Consider the following 19,006-nt stretch of genomic DNA (forward strand, 5'->3'; position numbering starts at 1 on the left):
CCCCTAGCCACAGGCTGAAGGGTGATAGCTTATTGGTGCCTGTCTACAGAATATTTTTGCCAACATGGGAAAGGAAAAACCTAAAACTCTGACCTAGAACTAGCCAGTGGCCCCTCAAAGGCAGGCTGTGATCCCTCATGGCTCTTTGGGAAATGTGACTTTGAGGAGAGTCCTGCGGTTGGCATCATTTTGGAATGTGGGTGTAAAGTCCCCTGCAGCAGTTATATGCTGCAGAGGAGCTTGGGACACTGAACAAATGTGGTTTCCAGGCCTAAATGAGGTAGGTTGAGGTATTCACAGCTGCAGAAGTGACCCAGGTATGGGCTGCTCAATTTCTCTTCATACCCTTTGTGGATGCAGTGGCAACTCTGGGATTCTGAACTCAAGTCCCACTACCCTTCCATCTTTCCTTCTTCCGGGATCCACATTTTCACTCTTGCCTTAGCCTGGGCCCCTCCATAATGCACATGTCTCAGCTGATGAAGTTAGCTCTGACGGAAGCCAGAGCAGTGGCTCCTGACAGGGATCCAGATGCTAAAAATATGTCATGGTGTGCTCTTTGCAAGTTAAAGGCCAGCATTGGAGGCAGTGGCTGGGAACTCTCCCCCACACTGACTGTCTAACGCCTTAGGGTACAAGGGTCCCAGGTATCCTGTAGGTCCTACTCACCTAGATTGGAGAATTTATCTCAATGGTCCTTTAATCTGGCCAGGTCTGTGGTAGGGCAGATGAAGGAGGCTGTGCTGGAGATGTGGCCAAGCAGGCCTGTGATTCTCAGCAATCAAAGTGTAGTAGATGCAGTGGTGTTGGACCATTCAGCCAGCACCAGCTTAGAACATGGGTGGTCCAAATTACCCTGACCCCCATGCCTGGAAGATGACAGGCTGGAGACCAACACACTATCCGTCAGTATGATCTGCACAGCCAGTTCTATAGTTGAAACTGGTGGCTGTTTCTTTGGTTGACACTAAATGAAGTAGCAAGTTTGTGTTTGGGGCCATGTGGTACAAAGAAAATCTATCTTTTGATGCTCAAACCACACCCAGAGTGGTGAGGAATGCAGTGCCTGAGACTGAAGAAAGATCCCAGAGTTATGGCTCAGACTCATCCTGGGGCAAATGTTCAGGAAGCGGAATGGTGGGAGGAATACTCCACGTCACTGGAATATTCTCCTGTGCACACTGTCTCTGTCTCTCTCCCTTGTCTCTCTCTTCGCCTCTGTTGCTCCTAAGCACACCTGCTGGAATCCTTACCTAAACTTGGGTGTCATGCAGCTGAAAGGTATTTTACCAGTCCAGGTGGTCACTTTGTGACATGAAACTCACAGCTCATACTTGGAAATGCCCTCTGTGTTCTTCATTCTGTGCGCAGTGCTCTGCTCTTGAGAGTCTTCACACTGGAAGATATTACCTGCTTATTAACATCGCCTCATTCATTAAGTGCTGATTAAGTACTTACTATGCACCAGGCCCTCATGAAGTTGCATGTAGTTTCACTGAAATTGTGGCCAAAAAGAGTTTGGCCCAACCTGTCTCTACATACATAGCATGTGCGAAGCTCCAAATAACCAAACCCACCCGCAGAAGGGCCCCAGTGAGGATATTTAATCATATTCCCAGCTGGGATGACAGTTCACAACCCATAAAACCAGGCCCATAAAACAATGACTTAAAGAACAAAGAAATTTCTCTGTAAGGTAGTAGTTCTAAGGTGACAGCGGTGGCTGTGCTAGACGCAGTCACAGGCCCAGGTGGTTTCTACCTTGTTGCTTTGTCATTCCAAGTGCATTGTCATCATCTGCATGGGCAGAGCTGGGTTCCATCCAGCCCGTGGGAAGGGTGCTCATATCTAAGACCTAGACCGAGAAGTGGCACACATCACTTCTTCTCACTTTCCATTGGGAACCCAGACATCTGGCTATATCTGCCTGCAAGGATGCTTGGAAAATGTGGTACCTAGCTGGGCGTGGTGGCTCATGCCTGTAATCCCAGCACTTTGGGAGGCCAAGGCGGGTAGCTCACCTGAGGTCAGGAGTTCAAGACCAGCCTAGCCAACATGGTCTAACCCTGTCTCTACTAAACATACAAAATTTAGCCAGGTGTGGTGGCGTGCGCCTGTAATCTCAGCTACTTGGGAGGCTGAAGCAAAGGAATCATGTGACCTTGGGAGGTAGAAGTTGCAGTGAGCTGAAATCATGCCACTGCACTCCAGCATGGGTGACAGAGTGAGACTCTATCTCAAAAAACGAAAAGAAAAGAAAATGTTGTACCTGATAAAACTTGAGTAATTATGGAACAAGGAAAGACTGGATTTTGGTGGACACTGGGTAACCATTGATATATTCCTCTTGTATCTAATGCAGCTCTTTGTGTGTTTATATTATAAATGTACCCAGATGATAAATGTTGGTTGTTTTGCTTTTTAAAAAAGGAGACCTGAGCCTGCCATACTGAGTCTATGGACAGTTCCACAGCAATGAATCAATGCGTCTGTAGAGGAATGGAAGAAAACAAGGAAAGGTAAAAATAATTAAATAACCTAAATAATTAAAAATTTAAAAATTCCTGCATGTGACAATTAAATATCACGGAGGGCTTCCTTTAAGCCTGCATAAGTCAGTAGAGGCCATCAAGAATTTGGATAGAGTGCTAGGCACAGTGTCTCACGCCTGTAATCCTAGCACTTTGGGAGGCTGAGGTGAGAGAGGATCACTTGAGCCCAGGAGTTCGAGACCAGCCTGGGTAACAGAGTGAGACCTCATCTCTACTAACAATAAAAAAAAAATTAGCCAGGCATGGTGATGTGCGCCTGTGATCCCAGCTACTTGGGAGGCTGAGGTGGGAGGATTGTTTCAGTCTAGTAGGTTGAGGTTGCAGTGAGCCATGATCACACCATTATAAGCCTGGGTGACAGAGTGAGACCTTGTCAAAAACAAACAAACAAACAAAAAAAACAACCAGAAAAAGAATTTGGAGATAGCAAAATTTCACATATTTTCTTCCACATCTCTAATTTCTTACTAAAGATGTTTCTTTCACGTCTCCGCCAGAGGAGGAATGCCCTTCAGTATGAAGGGATTTTTCGAAGACTTAGAAGGAAGAGTTGGTATAATTAGAACCAATGTGATACAGAATTAAATATTTTATTCCAAACTATGGACGTTCATTCTAAAACACTATGCCCCATGCTCGGATGTGTCGTGCTCGCATTTGTGAGTGGCCAGTCCCCCAAGAGGAGGCAAAGGCAGACCCTGAGCTCTTGGCAGCTCTGTCTTCTCTTCAACTCACCATTTCTTTCTCTTTCTTCTGCCTTTTTTTTTTTTTTTAGCCAGTTGTGGTAGTGTGTACCTGTAGTTCCAGGTACTTAGGAGGCTGAGTAACCACTGCATTCCAACCTGGACAATACAGCAAGACTCCATCTCTAAAATAAATAATTACATATAAATAATTAAAAACTTTTAATGTAATATCGATAATTAATCAAATTAAATTTATTTATTTACTTTTCTTTGAGACAGAGTTTTTGCTCTGTTACCCAGGCTAGAGTGCAATGGTGCAATCTTAGCTCACTGCAACCTCCACCTCCTGGGTTCAAACAATTCTCCTGCCTCAGCCTCCCGAGTAGCTGGGATTACAGGCATCTGCCACCATGCATGGCTAATTTTTGTATTTTAGTAGAGATGAGGTTTCACTATGTTGGCCAGGCTGGTTTCGAACTCTTGACCTCAGGTGATCTACCTACCTCAGCCTCCCAAAGTGCTGGGATTACAGGCATGAGCCACCACGCCCAGCCTAAAATTAATTTTATTTAGAAATAAATAAATATATTTTCCTTGCTAAAAATACAAATGAAATCCCCATTGACCCCCTTTTTCATTCCCAGCTCCTACCTCATCCCTGCCCTTCCCAGAACTAACCACTGGGATCTACCTTGTACGTTTTCTTCCGTAACTTTGTTAGTTATCTCGATACATAGAACAAAAGTCCCTCTTTCCTTTCTTCCTTTTTTTCCTTTCTGTTTTTAAATATGTACTGTCATACTGTGCTTGTTGGCGTATTTTGTAGCCCTTTTATAAATTCAATAATATGTCCTAAAATGTTTTCAAGACATATGTGAATGTACCTTTTTTTTTTATGCAGCCAAGTGAATAGTATATCCATAGTACGAGGATCCAACTGTTTATTGGGCTAGTTCCCCGACGATAGTGGTTAGCTTGGTTCTGTTTGTTGCCCTTATGGTTGTGCTATGATGTGCTTTCTGGTACGTTTCTCCTGAGCACATGGGCAAGAGTCTTCTAGGGAGGTTGCCAGGGATTAGAGTTGCTGGGCCATCCTGTGTATACCTGTAAGGTCTGAAACATCACCAGTTCCTTCTCCAAAGGGCACTGCTTGTCACCTGGGCACCAGATCTCCCATTTGCCCACTGTCCTGCCATGCCTCAGATCTTCGGCTTTTTAATTTTGCTGTTTTTTTGGGTGAATGATGGTGTCTTTCTGTGGTTGTAGTTTCCTCCGCCTCCTCTGAACTCTGAGGATGTTCATATTCTCAGGACTCTGTTGCCTAGCTTCATCTCTTGAGGGTGCCATAAGCCTCTGTCCCCACAGGGACCCATCCACCTATCCAGAGTCCCAGGGCATCTGGGGAGCCTGGCCCTTCCCAGGAGTGGTTGCTGCATTCTCTTCTGAGAAGCATCCAAGGAGTACACTTACACTCCCCTGGGAGAGTCCAGCCCAGGATCATCTGCTTCTCCTTCTAAACCTGAGGGGCTTCAAAGAGCCCTCAGCTGGATTTCCCTACTTTTATATCCACCACTACCATCACTGATGCCATCAGCATTGGCAACAGTTTGAGTGTTTACTATGTTAGCCTCTGCGTGGATCACTTGGCCTGTTTATCTCCTTTAATTCTCACAGTGGTCCTCTAGAGTAGGGAGTTGTGTTGTTTCTCCCCATTTTGTGGCCATTAGGTAACAGACAGAAACATATTCAAAACCAACCCAAATAGTAAAAGGAAACCAGAAAAACTTTTCTCACCATGGAGCCCTGGTTTCTACCCAGTGCTCTCACTTGGAGTATCAAGCAGACCCACATTTGTTGAGTTCTGTTTAATGAGCATGGCTTTGGAGCCATCACACCCATATTTGCAGTTGCTTTGACCACACTCAGTTGTGATTCAGAATCTGTGGTATTTCCAGGGGAGAGCAGAGTTGAAAGTGATGGCTTTGTCCCTGTCCAGCATATGAACAGGGGCTCCTGCATATCACCAGTACCGCTGTTCTTGGGTACAGTTAGGGATGGCAGCCTCACCCATGCCCATCCGAAATGTTTCTCTGCAAAGGGGTTTCACAGGTTGAGCATATTTGTCATGGGGAGTACATATAGCTTATGGGGAGTACATAAACTGAGCTGTGCAGGGAGAGGAAGTACTTCACTTGCCCTCCCTAGACCTAATCAGTCAACCTACCCTAAAATGTTTAACTTTAGGTCTTGTTCTAAGATCAAGAAATTGCAGACAGAGTGCAATTTCAAATGCCTTTCTCAGCCCCCAACCTCTTATTATATATTTCAGAGACATAAAAATTTAGAGCTGGAAGAAATCCTAGATTCATTGTGTTTAACTCTGCATTACAGTTTTAAGCAGACAGACCTTGAGTGATGAAATGATTGCCAAGATCATGCTCCCAGGGTCTGGCTCTGGCTCTTTCCACAACATCACAGCTACCTCTTGTGCAATTATTAGGAGACTGAACCTCTCTTCTTCCAAAACTACAGCTGATTAGTGGGTATATCTTGCAGAAAACTAGCCCATTGAACGATTAATTGATTGTTCATTTGGTGGGCATTGATTGAATACTATTGTATGTACCAGTGACAAAAAAAAAATGGGTAAGATATGAATTCTTAGTGAATTCAGAGTCTGGCATCTGTGGGGGAGAGGTAGTTGCACACATATGAGCAGTGGTTAAGTGGAAATCATGAATCTACGTTGGTCAGTGGGGATAATAATAGTATCTCCCACAGTGGGTCGTTGGGGATGTTCTGAGTTAATCATTGGAAAGCTCCTGGCATATAGTCAGTACCCAGTAAAGGCAGCAGTTTTTGTTTTGTTTCTGTTTGCTTATTTTTAGTCACACATAGAGTGAAGAACCTAGATAGACTTTTCTATCAGGAGAATGATAGACTTATGTTTCAGAAATGGTAATCGGTAAACCCAATTTCTCATCTTACACGTGTTTATCTTTTTAGTGTCTCTCTCACCTATTGGACTGCAAACCTCATGGGGTCAGGTCTCACCTCTCATGTTCACCATTATTTACCAAGTGCTTGGCACACAGTAGGTACTTGCTAATATTCCTAGACCAATGAGTAAAAGGGGTGGAGTAACAAGATACGGTGGGCTCAGGATCCTTGAGATGGGGTGCTGAGATAAAGCCAACCAGCTGGAGGGACCACAGATCGGTCTGGGCCAACCCCACTTCAAGGACTGAGGCTCCCTGGAATCCCTACCCACAGGCCATGCTTCCCTTTGTGAGATGCAGTTTTGTTCCTGTGATTTATGGGCAGTTTGTCTTTTAACCAAGTGACTTTATTGTGAGGAGAACTATTTGCATAGCATTTATTGAGTGAACAATAATTTCTTGCTGCTTCTACTTCTGGATGCTAACTTACATTTTAGGGGCCCAAGAATATAGGATTTCTAGAAGATAAATACCCTGGAGAGTGCAGTTTTCTGTGGTCATCAGTGACTGCAGGCAGATAGTGCATTTCTATGCCTCAGTTTCCTTAGCTGTGTAGCAACAGAAGCAGAATTTCTGAACAGTTTCCTCAGGTGCAAAGGAGAGAATTTTGAGGGGGAGAAGTCCTTGTCCTTCTTGTAAATTCTTCCTGTGAATGGACCTATGGTGAAATGATTGGATAGTAAGGACTTCACTTATGCTGGAGAAATGGAAATATTTAATTTAGGTCATTTATTCATTCATTCATTTGGTCAGTCGGTCAACAGACATTGCATTACTCAGTGGCCCTCAGCACTTTAGGAAAATGCTCAAATAAGGGATTAGGCATTCCCTGCAGTCTTCCAGGCACAGATTATACACATATATGTCTCTTTTTCCAAAATAAAAATCTCCCCTGGCTTGCTCACCTATTCAGTATTGAGCACCTCCTTCTTGTCGGTTCTGCTAGGCTTTACTCTCCTGGAGGGAAGGGCCTTGTCTGGTGCAGTGACACCTGCGTGTGGCTCTGGTGGACTGAACTGGCTAGAAAACAGAGTGATCTGTAGATGGCAACATGAAGGACTTGACCCAGAATTGCGATTTGCCCCGGCGCCACAGGCAGTTTTCATGCTGCAGGATTAGGCTGGTTTGTATAGTGCTCGAAGCCCTCCCCATTAGACATGGTGGTTTCGCTGCTTGCTCTTAGCTGCTCTCTTCTCCTTGATCCACTTATCAGCTCCCATCTTGGCATTAGGCCAGGGCTGTTTTGGTCACTGATTTTTAGTTGCTCTTTGTTCACTGTCCAAAAGGCTGTTTGGGACCTGCTCTGCTTCCCCCACCCTCCGGAGGTTTAGCTGCTGACCTTGAGAAGCCAGAAACCCAACAGAAGAGAGAGCAAGAGCCCGAGGTTTGCAAACTCCCCTGACCTTGGGCTCTGTGACCCTGGGCAAGGTACTTCATCTCTCTAAGGTGTTTTCTTGGAGATCCCATCAGCATTCCCAGAGTCTGCTCCTTAGAATATGGTTTCCTCCTTACGTGATTAGGTATGGCAGGGAAAAAATGGGGTCTGTTGTCAAATTTGTTTGGCCAGTGCTGGCTTAACCTCAGTTAAATGGGGCCCTTTTTGCAGACCTCATCAGAGCCTATAAGGTGCCACTGTGCATGCAGAGGTCTCTTAAGGGAGGGCAGCTCCCTACATCTGCTACTGTAGAGATCACCCCAGGGATGTGCTGGATTGGGTCTTTGAGCCTTCACCCAGTCCTTCAGTTATGTGATCAAGACAATGAGGTAAGTAGTTTTTTTTTTTTTTGAGACGGAGTTTCGCTTTTGTGCCACCAGGCCCAGCCCAAGTAGATGTTATTTACAGATGAGGAACCAAGGCTTACGGAGGTGAAGGGCTGGGCTGCGGTCCTGTGGCCAAGGAGTGGAAGAGTTAAGCCCCAGATCTGGTCTCCTAAACCTCACGTCCTATCTTGGGGGGTGTATGTGAATGTGTGTGTGTTTTTACCATTAGCTGCCCTTGTAACGGTCAAAGGCATGGATTGGTACACGTCTTGGAAGATTTGCTGCAAAGTCACTGAAAGAGTTCCTTGGTCCTCCAGTGAGCATGGCTAATCTTCTACATAGCAAATTATAATGCCTGCTGATTTGGGGCACCTCCTGAGAGGCTTTTTATGTACATTGGCTCCAAACATCATCGCAACCCAGTGAACAACACATATTGTTCACCTCCATTTTACAGATGAGGAAAAGAGTTCTAAAGTACCTGCTCCAATGTCACAGGTAATTCTAGGACTTAGACTTAAACCTGTACCTTTGGCAGGGCGCAGTGGCTCACGCCTGTAATCCCAGCACTTTGGGAGGCCGAGGCGGGCGGATCATGAGGTCAGGAGATCAAGACCATTCTGGCTAACACGGTGAAATCTCGTCGCTACTAAAAATACAAAAAATTAGCCGGGCGAGGTGGCGGGCGCCTGTAGTCCCAGCTACTCGGGAGCGTGAGGCAGGAGAATGGCGTGAACCCGGGAAATGGAGCTTGCAGTGAGCCGAGATCGTACCACTGCACTCCAGCCTGGGCAACAGAGTGAGACTCCATCTCAAAAAACAAAAACGAAAACAAAAAAAAGCGTACCTTTGATTTTTTTTTTTTTTTCTTGAGATGAAGTCTCTCTCTGTCACCCAGGCTGAAGTGCAGTGGTGCGATCTCAGCGAACTGCAACCTCCGCCTCCCGGGTTCAAGTGATTCTCCTGCCTCAGCCTCCTGAGTAGCTGGGATTACAGGTGCGCGTCACCATACCTGGCTAATTTTTTTGTATTTTTAGTAGAAAAAGAGTTTCACTATGTTGGCCAGGCTGGTCTTGAACTCCTGGCCTCACGTGATCCACCCACCTCAGCCTCCCAAAGTGCTGGAATTACAGGTATGAGCCACCGTGCCCAACCTAAACCTGCACCTTTGACACTCCCAGAGAAAGCCCTCAGCCTTCTCACCACCCCACCTGCTTCTTGTCTGGCTGGGTCCTCCTTCTACTTGCTCCCTGCAGACCAGAGCACAGAGCCCCTCTGCAGAATGGGAGCAGTTTCTGTGGCTGCTGCAAGGGTAGGAGTGGGCTTCATCCCAGGCAGTCCATTGAGGTGTGGAAGGGTGGCCACTGGGAGCCAATCAGCATGTTCCTAATGCCAGGTAGTCACCTTCTCATAGGGTGGCCCCAGTGACAAGGGGGAACTGCCAGGAGGGTGTTAGGGGAGGAGGTGAGTATCCTGGCCCAGTTGTTGCAGTTTCCCAAGTCTCAGTTTGCCCATCTGTGAAAGGTGGATAACAGTGGTACTTAGTTCATAGAGTTATACAAGGATTCAGTGTGGTAAGAAATGCTTAGCTCCATCACCGGGCATCTGGCCAATGTCTAGCACATGGCATTAGTCTGTTATCAGTTTGTAAATCATTCTCCCACCAACTGCAGAGTCAAGGAGGAGCTCTCAAAATGAATGCCCTCTACTTTTCTGTGACAATTTCTAACATAGGGTGATCTGATCACATTAGAAAATGCATTCTGCAGTTATTTGAGTACATACTATGTGGTAAGCACTCTTTCGGGCATGCTGGGGGCTACAGTCAGACATGGACTTGCCTTCAAGCAGCTTACAGTCTAGAAGGGGAGATGAATGTAGTAATAGGAGACAAGAAAGGTTTAAGGGCCTGGCAGTGTCTGGCACCTAGTGCACAATCGAGAAGTGTTTAAAGACACACACACCAGGTGGCCTCTGATGGGCACAGCACTCTCAGGTGGCACCATGTAGCACCACAGGCAGGAAAAGAATGTCTCTGAGGGGTTTTGCCTCTGGCCCAGACTCGTCTGGTAAAGAGGAAGCTCCCCCGCCCCTGTCCAGGTGGGGTGGATGGTGGCACCTAAAACAGCAGCTGTCCTCATGCCGTGCTCTCACTGGGTGGAGACCATGTCAGTCTCCCTCCTGGGAAATCTGATAGAAAATTCCTGCCAGGTGAGAGTGTGACACTTTCTCTGGAGGTGAATCAACTTTTTCAACCCTTGGAGTTAAGCATTGGGCTTAGAGAGCTGTGCAAGTGTGGGGTGGGAGGCATCCAAACCTCTTTTTTTTTTTTTAAGAGACAGAGTCTCACTCTGTCACCCAGGCTGGAGTGCAGTGGTGCAATCATGAATCACTGCAGCCTCAACCTCTTGGGGTCAGTGATCCTTCTACCTCAGCCTTCTGAGTAGCTGGGACTATAGGCTTGCACCTCCACACCTGGCTAATTTAAATTTTTTTTGTATAGATGGAATCTCACTATGTTCTCCAGGCTGTTCTCAAACTCCTGAGCTCAAGTGATCCTTCTGCCTTGGCCTGCCAAAGAGCTGGGATTACAGGTGTGAACCACTGCGCCCTGCCTCCATCATTGCTAAAGTATCTTATGGGCTCACTAGGCTCATAAGGTACAGGTTGTTGAGATACCCTAAGTGTTGGTTTTGTCTGGGGTATTCTGCTAGGGTGTGAATGGGGATGGATAGTCTTGAGAATTTTGTTCCCTAGGTGAGAGAAGAGCATGGGAACTTGAGTTAAGCCTTTTCCCAGGAGTGCTTCTGGGTCTTGAGCTGAAGGTGGCTTTTGTCCCACCTGTTGCAGAACCCAAGTAGGAGGAATCGTCTTCTCTAATGATGAGTATCTATCGAGGCTGTGTGCCAGGCACTGTGCTGGGCTCAGGGATACATTGGTGAGTAGGACAGGCAGGGGCCCTGATTACAATCAAATAAAGTCTGCCCTGGAAGACTTTGCGGTCTGGCATAGGTTTTTCAGGGGCAGAGGACTCAAGAGGGAGCAAAAACAAGGGTGATGGAAAGGAGCCCTGAATGGCTGGAGGGAGGCCTAGGTTCATGTCTAGCTTCAGGACAGGGTTAGGGTGAGGGTTAGGGCAAATGAGCTTTCTGAGGGGAAAAAGCTCAGACCTGTAGGATTTGCCTACTTCTGTAAATACTCCCACCATGGCCAACTTCAACATGCTAACACAGTCACTGAGATGTGTGCAGTTACTCTTCCCAGTGTGTGCCAACTTCAGCAACCCACTGCATTAGGGCTAGAGTCTAGCCACTCCTCTGAGTGCAGTTTCCTCATCTCTGAAGTGAGTGGGTGGGACTAGGTCACGTGAAATTCCTTGGTAAATCATGGAACATTGTGTCAATGTAAAGATGGTGATGGTTTTTCACAGCTCTGAAGTTTGATGACTAATACTGTCTCCTAACTCTTCTACTCAGGATCCAGATTCCCTCCATTGCTCCGAAACCCCTTTGACAGCTCTTTTCCTTTCCCCAGCCATCTCGGCCCAGCCCTGGCTAACACACTGTATTTGATCATTTCATCTCTTTAGTCTCCTTCAGTCCAGAACAGATCCCTCCTTTATTTTTGCCCTCCATGGCACTAGTGTTTTGAAGAGTCAGATCCACGTTCTGTGTTTGTCTGGGTGTATCTTTGCAGTGCCATTTACCTAGTCCTCTAGTTCCATGAACTTCAAGTGAAGCCTCAAGGCTGGAGTCCAAATGCAGGGTTTGCAGTGAGAGGCCCTCGTGGGTGACATCACTCCAACATCAGGATGACCCATGCTGGTGATGCTGAGTTGACACCCTGGTGAAGGCATTAGCCTGCATTGGTTTTGGTTTAGATCAGATTGAGATATTATATTGACCATAATTCTAACAACTACTAAGAAGGAGAAGGATTTGTAATAAAAAACTGCTCTTACCCTACACAAGGTGGATATTTTTTTATTACAGAAATAAGCCATATACAGGTATAGCTCTGATTTTTTTTTCAAGACTGTCAAGTAAAATTGAATCTGTTTACTATTGGCCTTCCAGGTATGGTGGCTAAGGGAGATATTTCAGAGCCAACCCCCTACTTTTTTTTTTTTTTTTTTTTAAATATCTCCTTTTTGATAGATCCAGGTCAAATTGGAATAGAGTGTTCTTGATGTAGGAAGCTTCAATATTCTGTTTATAACATTTAGGCAGGAAACAAGATTTCTGCAAGGTTAGAATGTCATGATGGAATGGGCACTTTGGAGAGTGGTGGGTTCCCGAGTGCTGTGTGCATGCAAGTGTAAGCATGTACCTATGTGTTGCTGTTTTCTCAAGGGAGTACGAAGGGTGCATTGGGGTGCCCAAAGCAGTATCAGATGTGACACAAAGAAACCAACCCCAGGCCAATTTGGAGAAGGCACGATTTAAATTAAAGTCAAAGAAGTCTATCTCTAGTGTCTACTCAGTGCTGGGGGCTTTGTTCTGGGTGCTGTGAATGGCACAGGCTGACTCTTGTGAATCTTATAGTACAGGAGCACACAGACCTAAACAAGCCATTTCCAGGGCAGTGAGCGTGTGACAGGGAAGTGTGAGGATCTGTGGTCCCTTTGGGGTGGACCTAACAGTGCCCATGGGAAGTAACAGACAGAAAATGGAATCATCTGTGAGGGATAGCCAGGTAAAGAGCAAACCATGTGGAAGGGGCAGTGTGTGCCAGGGCCCAGAGTCCACAGAGATGTGATGTGCTGGAAGCAAAGACAGCATCTCAGTGAGACTGGATCATGTCATATGACAGGGGCCTGGGAGGCCTCTGGACTGGGAGTGCTGGGTCCTCTTGGCCTTGGTAGTAAAAAGCTTAGACTCTGTCCTAAGGGTCCCAAGAGGCCACTGAAGTGATTCAAGTGGCCTCTTAAATCTGATTAAATCTGCATTTTGAGAAAAGATCTCTGGCTAGAGTGGGAAAAGCATTTGGAGGGAAGCAAAACTCAGGGCTGAGTAACCAGGTGGGGGTATTGTAGCCATCCAAGAGAGAGATGATGGAGGTCATCAATACCAGTTGAGAATAAGTGAGTGGATAGCTTGGATAACCAATGAAGAAAGGTAAAATCATGAAAAATATTCAGGTGGTAGAATTGAGAGTGGATCTGGGGACTGAACAAATCCATCCATCCACCTGTAAAACCAGTATCTATTGAGCCCCTTCTGTGTGTCTGGGACTGTGTTTGGGGTAGGGATACTGCAGTGAATAAAGCAGATGTGGTGGTCCCTGCCCTGATGGCGCTTACCTTCTGGTGAGAGAGACAGACCATAAACAGATGTATGAAGTGGCATTAGCTGGTGGTGCATGCTATGAGGAAAGATAGGGTATGTGATAGGGTGAGCATAAGAGGGTGGAGTTTTACCTAGAGACACAGGGAGAGCTTTTTTCAGAGAATAACATTCAACACAGACCTGAATGTTGAGAGAGCAAGCCCTGCAGCCTTCTTGAGGAAAATCATAGCAGGCATCAGGGACAGCATGTGCGAAGGCCCAGGGGCTTAGCTTGCATGAAGAATGGCATTCAGGTCAGTACAGATGTGGGTGATGAGACGGTCACATGTGTGGATGAGTCTGAGCAGCCCTGCTACTGCGAGTCATGTCTTGAAAGATGGGTCCTCTCTTCCTTTGTTGGCAAAGACAGGGACCTCCTGGGCTTCCCCAGGTGACTGGACAGAGCATCTCTGTTACCCAGGCTGGAGTGCAATGGGGTGATTGTAGCTCACTGCAGCCTCAAAACTCCTGAGCTCAAGCAATCCTCCTGACTCAGCCTCTTGAGTAGCTAGGACTGTATACAGGCACATGCCACCATGCCTGGCTATTTTTTAAAATTTTTTTTGTAGAGACAAGATCTCACTGTGTTACCCAGGCTGGTCTTGAACTCCTGGACTCAAGCAATCCTCCTGCCTGCCTCAGCCTTTCAAAGTGCTGGGGCTGCAGGCTTGCACCACCATGTCTGACCAACTTCTTTTATTCATATTGATTAATATTATCTAGTTTTCCTATTTGCTCTAATAGTTTTGCAGATCTTATTTTATTATTACTATATTTTTGTAGGGAGGGATTTTTCCAGACATACAATTATATCATCTGCAAATTAATACAATTTTGTTTTCCCTTCCTTTCTAATCAGCATGACTTTTAAAAAAAAATTCTAATTGGATTGGTAAATGCTTCCTGAATAATGTTAACTACTGGTGGTATGTAGGGTCCTTCTTGCTTTGTACCCCCTTCAGTGGGAGTGCGCTAATGTTTCCCTAGGAAATGTGATGCAGGCTTTCAGTTTGAGATATATATCTCTTAAGGAAGTTTCATTCCATTCTTGTTTTGTTGAGGTTTTTTTTGTTTTGTTTTGTTTTCGTTTTTGTTTTTCAATCAGGAATATATGTGGGAATTTGACAAGGTTGGAATCTAAGGAGACATCTGTTTTTGTTTTTTCTTTGGCTCTGTAATGAGATGAATTATATTGATAGATTTCCTAATGTTGACCCATCCTTTCATTCCTGGGGTGAACCACAGGTGTCTGTGTTTGGTTACAGCTGTGCTTTTCAAGCATGGAGCTACTTTCTGTCAGTTAAATTAGTACTCCATGAAGATGCACTTGGTTTGTCCTGTGGCTTAGAGTAATACTGACAGGATAGCTTTCCTTCTGTTTGAGGCGTTGAAGCTAGAGGGAATGAACAAATCATTCATCCATTAGACCAACTTAATTTATTGAATGCTTAGTATCTGCAAAATGCTGCTGGTTGGACAGCCTCCAGTATCCCTTGTAACTAAGAGACTTAGGATTCTCTGCAGTGGTTCTGCTAGGAAATGCCATTGTTGCAAGTGACAGAAACGCAGTTCAGTCGGGATCAAGCTGCACAGGGAATGTAATGGTTCACAGGAATGGAAGGTCCAAGAGTGGATAGCCTCAGGCATGGCAGGATCCAGGGGCTCAGTGTGATTAGGCCTTGCTGTCACTCTGCCCTTCTCTTGGCTCTGCTTTCTTCTGTGTTGAAATCATTCTCAGAAAGGTTTCCTCCCTGTGATACTGGCAACTCCAGGCTGGCATTTGACTCCAGCTGTGGAGTGAAAGCTTATCATTCCCGCTTGTTCCAGCAGAGCTTCCCGAGTGAACTCAGATTTGTTCACAACGTGGGCCTCGTGCTGTCTCCTGGAACTCTGGAACTCAGGGGTGGAGGATGGAGTCAGCCTCATCTGAACCCATGGATGGAGAGTAGGGGAGGGGTGGTCCCCCAGTGGGAAGGCCAGGTGCTGTTACCCACACACAGGGAATTGGATGCTGGGTGGCAGGCACCCCAGATGTTCATGCCATCTGGGTCAGCGGTCCTCTTTCCTTTGTGGTCTTCACTGTCCTTTTTCACAGGTGAGAGGGGAGATAGCAGGGAGCCGTGATTCCTGACTCAGCCCCAGGGCCCTGCAAATCAGTGACAGAATCAGGATTTTAAGTCTTTACCTGAAGTTCCAGGTTTTGTTTGCTCCACTAAATTAGGCATGGAAACCTGAAATCCCAGCTCTTTGGGAAGTCAAGGCAGGTGGATCACTTGAGGTCAGGAGTTTGAGACCAGCCTGACCAACATGGTGAAACCCCATCTCTACTAAAAATACAAAATTAGCTGGGCTAGGTGGCTCTTGCCTGTAGTCCCAGCTACTTGGGAGGTTGAGGCAGGAGAATCACTTGAACCTGGGAGGCAGAGGTTGCAGTGAGCCAAGATTGCACCATTGCACTCCAGCCTGGGCAACAAGAGTGAAACTCTGACTCATAAATAAATAAATAAATAAATAAATAAATAAATAAATAAAGGAAATAGAGAGTTAAAGCATCATCTGTGCACCTTGAGGGCTGGCTATTAAAGAAGAGATTTCCCCAGGCTCACCCTTACCCCCACCCTCTCAGCCACATATAATAATCCTTCTTGTCAATTCTTTATTGTTCCCATTTCATAATGAACTTAGAAGGTAGACACCTTTAAAAAGGTGTCTTGGATGGGATGTTACATACTTAATATAGAGCCTTAATAGTAGCAAAATTTTAAATTGACAAAATCTTGCCTGATCTGATGTGGCGTCTCTTCAAATGGTATTTTTTCTTTTAATTTGATTGAGGTGTAATATATCTGACACACGTGCCAACTTAAGGGACAAGCTTTTCTGCGTATGTTTACACCTCCTGGGCTCAGGTGTAGCACTTGTTCAAGCACTCTGCCCCCATTCCAGCTCCTTTCAAGCCCCCTTTCTTTCCCTCCCCTTCATCTCCTCCCTAGGAACACACGGAGGCTGAGAAGGACTGTGACTTTCTTGCCATTGCCTACCTGGGTGCACACACTTGGGTCCAAGGACAAAATGAGAAACCTGATCCCGAAGAATTGTGCCGGGAAGGGAGATGGGAAGCGTCCATCCATGGAGGAGAAACGGCCACCTACAGAGCCCTCTGGGAGTGCCCCTGGTCTACCTAAGACTCAGGAAGACCCTCTTGCTCTCTTGTTCCTCTTTGATAAATAAAGAAACCAAGGTCTATAGGCTGGAAGCTGGGAGGATGGTCCTGGTCTATGGGCCAGCTACCCACTGTGGTCCCTGCTACCCAGTGAATCCAGGTGGCTTAATCACTGGACTCAGTCATTCTCATCCCTCATTTCATGATACTGTTAATTTTTTTTTTCTGGAAAATCTTGAAATTCTGCAAGAGATGGCATATATAATGGAAAGAATATAGATGCTGGAATCTGACATTCTTGGATTCAAATTCCTTCTTTATGACCTTGGGCAAGGATGTTAATTTCCCTGAAGCTCGATGTCTTCATCTGTAAAAGGAATAATGTTAGCACCAACCTCCTATTATTGGTTGTGAGGATTAATGAGATGATACATGTCACATGCTCAGCACACTACCTGGCAGATGCTGTCTTTAAATGGGAAAAGCCAGGTTGTGGCTTTTTTGGCATGGGGAAGGTGAGACATGACATAAACGTAAAGCATCCCAACCTCCCCCAAATGTGAACACTTTAGCATAACTTTAATTTAATCATTATAAATTAAGTTTATTAATTAACGATAGCATGGTGTATGTAAGAACACAGCTATGGAGCCAGACTGCTCTGGTTCAAATCCTGACTCTTTACCACTGGCCAGATGTGTGACCTTTTGTAGCTTGCTTAAGCTCTCTTTGCTGTGCTTTCCTTGCATGTAAAATGAGGCTAATTATAGGACCTACCTTATAGGGTAGTTCTGAGGATGAAATGAGATAATGCAAACAATACCCTTCCTTAGCCCAGTGGCTTAGTTGATGTGCAGTAAATGTGACATTATTATTACTAACAAATTGATCTATATTCCTCTTTGGCCTTTAAAACTTTTTTTTTTTTTTTTTTGAGACAGAGCCTTGCTGTGTCACCCAGGCTGGAGTGCAGTGGTGCCATCTCAGCTCACTGCAGCCTCGGCCTCCCAGGTTCAAGTGATTCTCTTGCCTCAGCCTCCCAAGTAGCTGGGACTACAGGCATGTGCCACCACGCCCAGGTAATTTTTGTATTTTTAGTAGAAATGGGTTTCACTATGTTGGTCAGGCTGGTCTCGAACTCCTGACCTCAAGTGATCCACTTGCCTTGGGCTCCCAAAGTGTTGGGATTACAGCATGAGCCACTGCACCTGGCCTTTAAGCATCTTGAATGAAGTTTTGCCTTGGTTTTCACAGAGTAGCTACTGTATGTGCTCTTTGTACTTCACTGAAAGTTTTTTTCCAAACTCGTTTCTCTTCCTGTTCATGTTAGCACTGGGAGCTGGGAGAGAAGACTAACCATTCCCCAGCATCAGGCAGCATCCTTTGGATGTTGTAGAAAGAGGCCGGTTAGCTCTTGGAGAAGCGTGAATGGGCCACTCTCCTGGGTCCAGCCTTTTGTCCACTGGGGACAATGTGTGGCTTTCACAGTGACTCATCCTTGGGCAGCCGTGACAACATCATGGGAAAGGAGGAACAGAGTTCAATGCAACGTGTGCCAAGGGGGCATCTCTGTCCTTGCAGACGTGGAGCTGGTGGGGGCAGGGAAGGATTTGTTTCTTCAAGGACCAAGGAGTCAACCCAACTAGCAGAGGGTCAAGTTGAGCAACTGAAAGGATGTGAGAAAACAAAAAGCGCTGGTTTGGCGGGCTCAGCCTTTTCATTTTGAAAAACGCTCCTTTCAGCTCTCAGTTGGCCCCTTGAGCTGCAGGGAGCAGTGCCAGTTAACCCACATTTAATTAGAAACTGGGTTAGTGGACATTCACTTTCTTCCCAGAGCATGTCCTGGGTGTTGGAACCTTTCCAGGGACTGGTACAGTAACAGCCATTTACATGGCCCTGGCTTTCAGGGAGCTGGAATCAGCCTTGGGTGAATATACATCCCTCCTCTTCCCCCAACCTCTCCTGACTCTCTCCTGATGGAATTTGCCAACTCCACGCATAGAATGCAGACTTTCCCTGGATTTATCTAAGCGTCAGTCTCCTTGGTTTACCTCTGCTGTTTAGGAAACACTTCAACACATCCTCACCTTTGAGTTTTTATTTTGCTCTTTAGTGGTGATATTATGTGCATTTCCTTTTGTTTGGTGGCTCGTGTGTGTGTGTGTGTGTGTGTGTCTGTGTGTGTGTGTGTGTTGAGAGAAAGAGAAAGCTTTCCTCTCTCTCTCCCTCACCAGGCCTCACTGTGTCTTGTTTCGGGGACTGAGACCCGGCAGACAGTGACACAGTGACTTCCTTGTCTTCTTGGTTCCCACCAGCTGATGGGCAAGGTCATTTTCAAAGTCCTGACACCTGCTTATCATAACCGCCAGCTGCATTCCACAAAGAAGGCCCCCTCCCCCACACCAGGGAAAAGGGGAGATAAGAATAGACCTGGGGGCGACCAAGAGCAAGAGAGTAAAGGACACTGTGCACCCGACTCAGAGGTGTGGGTGGGCATTTGGATTGACAACTGTGCTCA

General features: G+C 46.0%; 1 protein-coding gene across 1 annotated transcript in view; it reads left to right on the plus strand.

Moving 5' to 3' along the window:
• The window catches only part of ARHGEF3 (Rho guanine nucleotide exchange factor 3), a 339,692-nt gene that overhangs the window by 41,446 nt on the left and 279,240 nt on the right, over positions 1-19,006 (plus strand). The window contains exon 2 of the mRNA XM_025375789.1: positions 2,431-2,519. Coding sequence (XP_025231574.1) covers positions 2,458-2,519 — 62 coding nt within the window. The 5' untranslated portion in view covers positions 2,431-2,457. The remainder of the gene's footprint in view (positions 1-2,430; positions 2,520-19,006) is intronic.

This window comes from Theropithecus gelada, chromosome 2 (assembly GCF_003255815.1).
Source record: "Theropithecus gelada isolate Dixy chromosome 2, Tgel_1.0, whole genome shotgun sequence".
NCBI lineage: Eukaryota > Metazoa > Chordata > Mammalia > Primates > Cercopithecidae > Theropithecus > Theropithecus gelada.